This window comes from Hibiscus syriacus, unplaced genomic scaffold (genome assembly GCF_006381635.1).
Source record: "Hibiscus syriacus cultivar Baekdansim isolate YM2019G1 unplaced genomic scaffold, ASM638163v2 tig00000287_pilon, whole genome shotgun sequence".
NCBI lineage: Eukaryota > Viridiplantae > Streptophyta > Magnoliopsida > Malvales > Malvaceae > Hibiscus > Hibiscus syriacus.
Genome location: NW_024061777.1, coordinates 217501 through 227149, shown reverse-complemented (window position 1 = coordinate 227149; position 9649 = coordinate 217501). Strand labels below are relative to the sequence as shown.

General features: G+C 32.4%; 1 protein-coding gene across 1 annotated transcript; it reads right to left on the bottom strand.

Annotated features, from left to right (window-relative positions):
• Positions 1-2292: 2292 nt before the first annotated feature.
• Positions 2293-4184, bottom strand: LOC120159211 (ankyrin repeat and SOCS box protein 3-like). Its single transcript, XM_039169883.1, has 5 exons — positions 3960-4184; positions 3596-3773; positions 3159-3235; positions 2704-2811; positions 2293-2409 (listed from the first exon to the last, which is right to left on the bottom strand). Exons 1-5 carry the CDS (start codon positions 4182-4184, stop codon positions 2293-2295), a joined length of 705 nt encoding a protein of 234 aa, XP_039025814.1.
• Positions 4185-9649: the final 5465 nt, after the last annotated feature.

The following is a 9649-nucleotide window of genomic DNA, read 5'->3' as shown; positions in this document are numbered from 1 at the left end:
TAGCTACTCTAGTTCAGTTATGATCTTATAACCAATCTTCGTGATAAGTACCTCGTTTTGACATGCTAAATGTCGTAATACAATCCCTCCATGCGATAATTACATTGCCTGGTCTCAATCTGCGCGTCTGTTCATCACAAGTCGCAAGAAACAACAATATCTCTCTGATAATATGCCGGTTCCGACCCCTCTGATCCCTAATACGACACTTGGCTCATCGAGAACACCACAATTATGTCCTGGCTCCTCAACTCTATACTGCCTAACATTAGCGCGAACTTCATGCTCTACACCACCGCCTCGGAAATCTAGAACGCTGCCAGGGAGACATACTCCAATCAGTAAAACTTGTCCGCTATGTTTGCCATTGAATGCCGGATCAACGACTTGAAGTAGGGCGATCTCACTATTACGAAATACTTCACTCAGCTGTCTCGCTTACGGCAGCAAATTGATTTGTTTGATCCTCCCGCTTGGCAAACCAATGCAGATGCCAAACTCTACAAAGGGCTGCTTGAAAGACGACGTATTTTTCAATTCCTGTCGGGGCTGTCCGTCTCTCTTAATGATGTGCGTGGCCAGATTCTAGGCATCATGCCTCTTCTGTCTCTTCACGATTTGTTTTCTAAAGTTCGCCGCGAAGAAAGTCGCTGCTCTCTGATGCTTCCGCCATCCATTGAAAGTTCTTCCATGAATACCCATTCATCTGGTGACACCTGTGTCAAGAATGGTCGTCCCTGGTGCGATCACTGCCGGAAACCTGGTCTAATTTCCAACTTAAGTAGTATCGGTACTACAAACACAGTACTGATACCTCTATACTAGTAGTATCGATACCATACCACGGTATCGATACCCATTCTAAATTCTGTAATTTCATTACAAGAAATGGTACCGATACCTCCCCATTGGTATCGATACCCATGGTACCGATACTATTACTTCAGTATCAATACCCCATGAATATTTATCCTACTTTTGCCTTATGGTATCGATATTGTTCATGCAATATCGATACCCTACGCATAATTATCACATATTTTACCTTGTAGTATTGGAATTTTCTCAACCGGTACCGATACTATTAGCCCAGAATATGCTTCACTAACCCGAAAGTTTACCAAAGTTTACTTCAACCTCTCATTGTGAACTCCTTTCACTACTAGAAAAAACCCCTTTAATGACGCGCATTGCGCGTCATCTATGGGTGCGGATGACACACAAATGCCTGTCGTTGAAGTCACCGACATGAATTTTTGATGACGCGCAATTGTGTGTCATAAATCTATGACGTGCATTGAGCGTCATTGAAGCCCCCACCATAAATGAAGATGACACACATTTGTGTGTCATAAATTTATGACACGCATGTATGACTTACATTGCGCGTCATTGAAGCCCCCATCATAAATGAAGATGACACATATTCGTGTGTCGTGATTGTATTTCGTAAATTATATATATATATATATTGTAGATTGACAAATAATCAAACTAAATCACATTTAATGCCTCATAATACTAAATATATATATCATATTATATATAAACAATCCATTTGCATACAATATATTCACATTAAGTTATCAAAAATATTGTAATCATATGTCGATACAAAATATCACGTCATAATAAAGTTCTACTAATATGCCCTCTCCATCCAGGAGTGTACACAAGAAATCATCATCAAGTTCTACTAAAGGGGAGTCTTGTGAAAAATCAAAAGTGGAGTACTTCTTTCACCTTTACCATAATGCTCCTCCAAATGTGCAAATTATCGTTTGAATCGCTCAACGCCACTATTTGATCAAAAAAGAAAAAGAATACAATTATTTGCAATGCTAAAAGCAAATGTTATCAAGTGGAATTTAGAATTTCCAGACCCCCACCCCCTATATTTCGCTTAAGCACTACATAACTTGAAATGAGGATTCGATCTACAAAACCACTCAAAAAATATTACTTTACTAAGCTGTATCTAAACTGTATAAGGACAATCTTGGACATCATATTAATAAATAAGAGGATTTTTTAAAGGATATTAAGCAACAAAAGTTAAGATCTTGAAAGGTACATGAAGTTGGTCTAATCCCCACCGCGGAGGTACTCCTGCAGCATCTGGGGATGATACTCTAATATATGTTAGGCCACAAATTGGTTAAGCTATATGATAAATAGAAACCAGATAATACCAAAGCAACAAATGTGGAGTACCTCTCTATAAATCAGGTCTCTAACATCATCTTTTGCCAATTTCCTTCTCTCAAACTCAAATTCTAACTTCAAAATAGTTTAAGTGGATGGTTCACGATCCACATTTGCTAAACCATAAAAGTATGGATCAGCTAATGCCTGCCAGCGTAGAACAACACCATTAGGAATATTAGAAGCTTGTAAGTCATGATCTAACTGTCAAATTTATCATTTGTAGTTGATTTAAGGCCAATAATGAGAATAATTATCATATCTTGATGAAATGATGCTGGCAAAACATCAAATCAAAATTTGTAGCATTCAAGATCACCCATTCATGGATTTCAATTCTATAGGAAGCATATCCTTTATGTTTTCAGAATATAAAAGAATGTTAGCAAGAAACCCCATTTTTCTATAAATTTCAGGGTTATCTATCGTATACATACCTTGTTTCCTTTTTAGTGCTTTTGAAAGAAAAAATTAAATACTAGGAATTCTCAATCTTACTTCTTTAGTTGTGGGACGATCTTTTGGATTAAATGCAAGTAAGCGCTCAAGTAGGCGAATAGCCCCGAGATCCATATTAGGGAACTTCTGTGAGAAAGGAACTGATGGCTAAATATTCAAGATAACAAAGCATGATATAAAACCATATCTGAATACAGATGGAACTAATGAAAAGCGCATAATATTTTTCTTTAGCACCTAGACTTTGCTAATACGATCAATTCCATGAGCTTATAAAACATGCATAACAAAAAAAGAGATAGTTCTAGTAAAACCATAGCTTGATATGGAAACAACAATTTAAAGAGAAAGACGCTCATGAACCATAACAGCATATCCAAATGTCATATTCGAGGCATTACTTTTCAACCCTAACAAAGCAATGTGCACAAATAACACCCATAAAGAACAAAATTGAAACATGGGTATAGGTTAACCGCTAAAGCCTTGAGTACATGCTCAAGTGCTATTGTTCGTTTATCCTCTCTGTTACAAACTTTATTGGACTCTGATGAAATAAGATTAATGAACTCTGTAAGAGGATTAAAGTTTACATTAGTTACAAAAAAAAGCTAATACTATCATAACATTATGGTTAGAGACATTAGAATTCCAACGATATGAGAGAAGTGAATATAAATGGTCAATCTACTCGCCAAACAACATTCTAACATGAAAAAGTTTTACACCTATATCTTCAATGACAACAAATAGTAGTATCATAACCAAATAAGATTACCCATTATATGAAAATCTGGAATCAGGTTTTAAAGCCACATTAACAATATGAAATAGCAGATACCATGTTCCTCTTCTATACTTATTTGAAAAAAGATTTGATTTTCATGCAATAATAAGAGGCTTTCCGATATGCCAAGACAGTAGCAGGTACCTGAATGCTGTGCACTTCCAAAAACCTGCAAGACAGGCCCTGACAGGAGATCTACAGGTGTTCTACATTTTGAATCTTCCAATGTAATAGAAGCACCAGACCGGAGAAGAACACTCGCTACAGCAAGATGATCGAAATGCAGAGCCCTATGAAGGCTACTCCACCCAGATTCTCTGTCCTGGAACAAGGATTACGAAGAGTCAAAAAAAGTGGCTTGAAGCTAATTGCACCATCATACATCTGACATCTCTACGACTTCATGATGTTTAAAACAAGATCATAGATGTTCTAAAGCAGGATACTTGATAGACATCCACAACGAACTTGAAAACATTTGATCAACAAAAGGATAAGAATTACACACCTTAGCATCAGGATCAGCACCAGAAGCTAGAAGCCTTCGAATAATTGGAATGTTGTTTCTCCAAGTGACAATGTGAAGAGGAGTCAGACCCAAACTATTCCTCGAATTGATATTACTTCCATTCTTCTTCAGTAGCGCCAATGCATAATCTATATCAGGCAAGGACCCTTCTCCCACAGCATGCCACAAATCTTTATATGAGGCACCAGATGAGCCTTTTCGCATGGATTTTTGGAGGCTCTGCTTATGTCCTTGAGGTGAATTTAACATATCCACAACACTTTAAATCCAGAGATCACTATAAATACTCCTAAAAGTTATTGAAAATTCAAGTTTTGAAGTGACAGTCCCTCCAACAGATTACGACAAGAGCCAAAGATTCTCCAAATGTCTATAAAGAAGTTAGCAAAAGGCAAGAGGTAATAATTTCCTAGCTACTTTATTCCATCTAGTCTATATTTTAACAAGAAATCAAAAAGCTCTAGATTCTAGAATCTAGTTCCATTTATGTGGAGAGTTTGTCAATAACACAACATATCATCCCACCATCATCTTTGATGTAGTTACAAACATATCTCCTACAAAAAGGCGAACCGATGTGCTGCATTCAAAACTCGTTGTGTCAGCATAAAATACCCTGTAGAGGAAATATGATAACAAAAGAAAAATGAATGATCAACATTAAAAACAACTCAATCACTGGATAGCCAACCAAAATGGAAAATGAAATAAATTCATATGCTAAGAGCCAAAAGGGCAAAAACTGTGTCGGAATTAGAGATAGAGAAGATGAAGAAGACAATGGTTGTAGACTGATTCATTTCTAGTAAATTTTAATGGTTGATCTAAATAAAGAACACAAGCAAAACCTCTAGAAAAAAACCAAAATGCAAACTATGAAGCAATAGAAAAAGAGAATAACAGATCAACCATAGTAAACTCCATTTCCAGATCCAAAATTACATGAAATTAACAAAACCCTTCATTAGAAATCAAACCAACAAATTAAAACTTCACATAAAAAACAGTAGCTTACCAAATCAATCAATAAAAAAAACCAAAAACACAACACCAAGAAGAAAAAGGAAATACCCATTGTAAAATTCTACATAAATTTCACAAAAATAACACAGAAATGCAGAAAAGACAACATTTTTCTATTAGAAGGATCAAATCTTTTAAAGCTAACCTGAAAGAGAAATTCCCCCCTGAGAAATCGTTGGATGTTAGAAGAAGAGAAATTTGAACAAAAATTAAGAAAGGGAGGAAGCTCGCGGGGGCAACAGACTCACCGAGTTACTAAGTAAGTACGAGGGGAATTTTTTCCACAGATGAAAATAAACGCCAAAAAGAGTGAAGCGATTTGTGATCTGAGTCGAGTGGGGAATGAACACGAAGAAAGACATCGATATATGGAGTTAACAGAGATCATTGGCGCTTCACGATAACAGAGGGGGGAAGCCAGTGGACTGATACAAAGAGAAAAAAGGGGAAGCATGAAGCGGGAAAGGATGAAAATAATGGGGGAAATTAAAAGACGGCTTTTACAGATGACACACAATTAAAAGTGTACTCCGTGTTTTTGTAAATTTTTTGGATTATGACTATTAAATATGACACACATTATTGTAAGTCATAAATCGTTCAAATTTTAAAAAACATGACATTTTTTATGATACATATTTTTTGCAAGTCATAAATTAGCGTGTGTCATAGTTCTTGTGTCATTAAAGGTATATTTTCTTGTAGTGTTTCATACCATTAAATTTAACTATACTTACTCATACCATCTTATATCCATATAACACACTATCATTTTCAATATCTCCTTATAATTTTTGAAACTAAAAATCTTACCGAATTTCCAACATATTCTTAATTCACTTCTATTACTTCTAACTGCTTAATTAGATCATTGACAAGTCAAATTCAACTTCAAAATCCATTTATTCCTTCTATTTCAATAATTCACTCAAAAACTCATTTTACTTAATCTCTCATAACTTGTAAATCTTTGTGTTTTAAGCCACTTTAAGCTTCCCTTAAGGTTTCTTATCACTTTAAGAATCAAAATCAACTTTAAAATGAAACAATTACTCAAATTAATACCAACTCACCTTATAACTGAAGGCACAAGAGGAAGAAGATAACCAAGTCTCAAGACTTTTATTTTCCTTTAATCCCATTTTCATGTGTTAATATCGTTTATAAAGGGAAAATTAAAATCCTTCCTTTGAAAAGACCAATTACCCTTACTTCATTCAATATTTACTAAACAATCGTTGACAAAATATTCCCAATTAAGTCCATGTACTTTTTAATTTTTCAAAATTAGACCTCAAAGTTTCATAACTTACATTTTAGTCACTGGCCCTGATTTTGGTATGTTACAAATCTCCCCTCATTTAAAGAAAATTCATCCTCGAATTTTTACTGCACAAAGAGATGGTTACTATTTATACGCATCTTATTCGTATTCCCATGTTGCTTCCACTATCTTATGTTTCTTCCACAAAATTTAACCAACGAAATTATTACATTCTTTAACTACTTAACTTCATATGTCAAAATTTGCACCGATTTTTTCTCGTTGATCAAATCAGATTAAACTTCTATTTCTTCTAATGCTATAATGTGAAAAAGAGTTTGTTCAATATTTCTTCCTTTCCAAATCTGCAGAAGAGTTTGATTAACTATCATATATTTAGGATGATCTTAGTTAATTTTTACTCTTTCTTCAACTTCTTTAATCCAATCCGTCTGTACAAAATCTCAATATTTTCATTCAAACCGACTTATTGGTATACAACATTTCTTTTATACCAAATTTCACTTAAATCTATCTTGATACCTTTCATAATTTGCTTACATACTACTTTTATCTTTAATTATTGAATCAAAGAGAAATATAATCATTATCTCTTAGACCACACTTACATGGCTAAGAAACACAACCTTAAACAAATATATGTCACACTTAGCTAACTTCTTCTGGCATTTTTCTTCTGATCTTTTAAATTCAATTTCACTCAACTTACATAACCTTTGTAATACCAAAATAATCTATTTAACTAACTATTTGTCTATACATGGATACAAATGTTATAGCGAATTCAAATTTCTGAGACCTTATTCAAAGGTTTCCATAACTTTAAGGTAACCTCAATCCTTCATCAGATATAGTCAAAATATATACTTCACAACATCAAACAATCTTTTCGTATTACGTTATGTACTTTTCCAAGGAACCCTCACCTCAATATTAAACTTATAATCTCCACTTTCATATAAACCCTTGTTATACTTGATTCTTTAAACTTCATCCTTTAATGTACTTATATACTTACTTCTTCACACTTCAAAATCTTCTTACCATGTAGGCCATATCTCTTCTGCATATTCTTTTACCATCACTTATACTCAGCTCTGAATACCAATCTTTTATCACATATTATTAATCTTAATAACCAATATTACTTATACAAAATCTCATTCTTTATCATTTCTTATACTTATAATTTCTCCACTTAATTCACCAAGTATCAAATCCAAATAATCACTTGATCCATTTTAAATACTTCTTCCATTACCTCCTTAACTTCCTTCCAATATACAAATCCTTATTTCTCTGACTACCTTACATCTACATGACCAATATACACAACTATAAACAAATCCTCGTCATACTTGGTTAGGTTAATTTAACATTATATTATAATCTTTTAACTCTATTACACTTACTAGCACATATACTCATTAATCAACACCAACTCCTTCAATCTAGAGTGCAAATCCTCATCAAACCAATCATATACCCCTTTTTAGTCGGAATAACTCACTAGCAATTTACTCAACCTATTGAACTATCTATCTATCTATCTATCTATCTATCTATCTATCTATCTATCTATCTATCTATCTATCTATCTATCTATCTATCTATCTATCTATCTATCTATCTATCTATCTATCTATCTATCTATCTATCTATCTATCTATCTATCTATCTATCTATCTATCTATCTATCTATCTATCTATCTATCTATCTATCTATCTATCTATCTATCTATCTATCTATCTATCTATCTATCTATCTATCTATCTATCTATCTATCTATCTATCTATCTATCTATATCTATCTATCTATCTATCTATCTATCTATCTATCTATCTATCTATCTATCTATCTATCTATCTATCTATCTATCTATCTATCTATCTATCTATCTATCTATCTATCTATCTATCTATCTATCTATCTATCTATCTATCTATCTATCTATCTATCTATCTATCTATCTATCTATCTATCTATCTATCTATCTATCTATCTATCTATCTATCTATCTATCTATCTATCTATATCTATCTATCTATCTATCTATCTATCTATCTATCTATCTATCTATCTATCTATCTATCTATCTATCTATCTATCTATCTATCTATCTATCTATCTATCTATCTATCTATCTATCTATCTATCTATCTATCTATCTATCTATCTATCTATCTCTATCTATCTATCTATCTATCTATCTATCTATCTATATCTATCTATCTATCTATCTATCTATCTATCTATCTATCTATCTATCTATCTATCTATCTATCTATCTATCTATCTATCTATCTATCTATCTATCTATCTATCTATCTCTATCTATCTATCTATCTATCTATCTATCTATCTATCTATCTATCTATCTATCTATCTATCTATCTATCTATCTATCTATCTATCTATCTATCTATCTATCTATCTATCTATCTATCTATCTATCTATCTATCTATCTATCTATCTATCTATCTATCTATCTATCTATCTATCTATCTATCTATCTATCTATCTATCTATCTATCTATCTATCTATCTATCTATCTATCTATCTATCTATCTATCTATCTATCTATCTATCTATCTCTATCTATCTATCTATCTATCTATCTATCTATCTATCTATCTATCTATCTATCTATCTATCTATCTATCTATCTATCTATCTATCTATCTATCTATATCTATCTATCTATCTATCTATCTATCTATCTATCTATCTATCTATCTATCTATCTATCTATCTATCTATCTATCTATCTATCTATCTATCTATCTATCTATCTATCTATCTATCTATCTATCTATCTCTATCTATCTATCTATCTATCTATCTATCTATCTATCTATCTATCTATCTATCTATCTATCTATCTATCTATCTATCTATCTATCTATCTATCTATCTATATCTATCTATCTATCTATCTATCTATCTATCTATCTATCTATCTATCTATCTATCTATCTATCTATCTATCTATCTATCTATCTATCTATCTATCTATCTATCTATCTATCTATCTATATCTATCTATCTATCTATCTATCTATCTATCTATCTATCTATCTATCTATCTATCTATCTATCTATCTATCTATCTATCTATCTATCTATCTATCTATCTATCTATCTATCTATCTATCTATCTATCTATCTATCTATCTATCTATCTATCTATCTATCTATCTATCTATCTATCTATCTATCTATCTATCTATCTATCTATCTATCTATCTATCTATCTATCTATATCTATCTATCTATCTATCTATCTATCTATCTATCTATCTATCTATCTATCTATCTATCTATCTATCTATCTATCTATCTATCTATCTATCTATC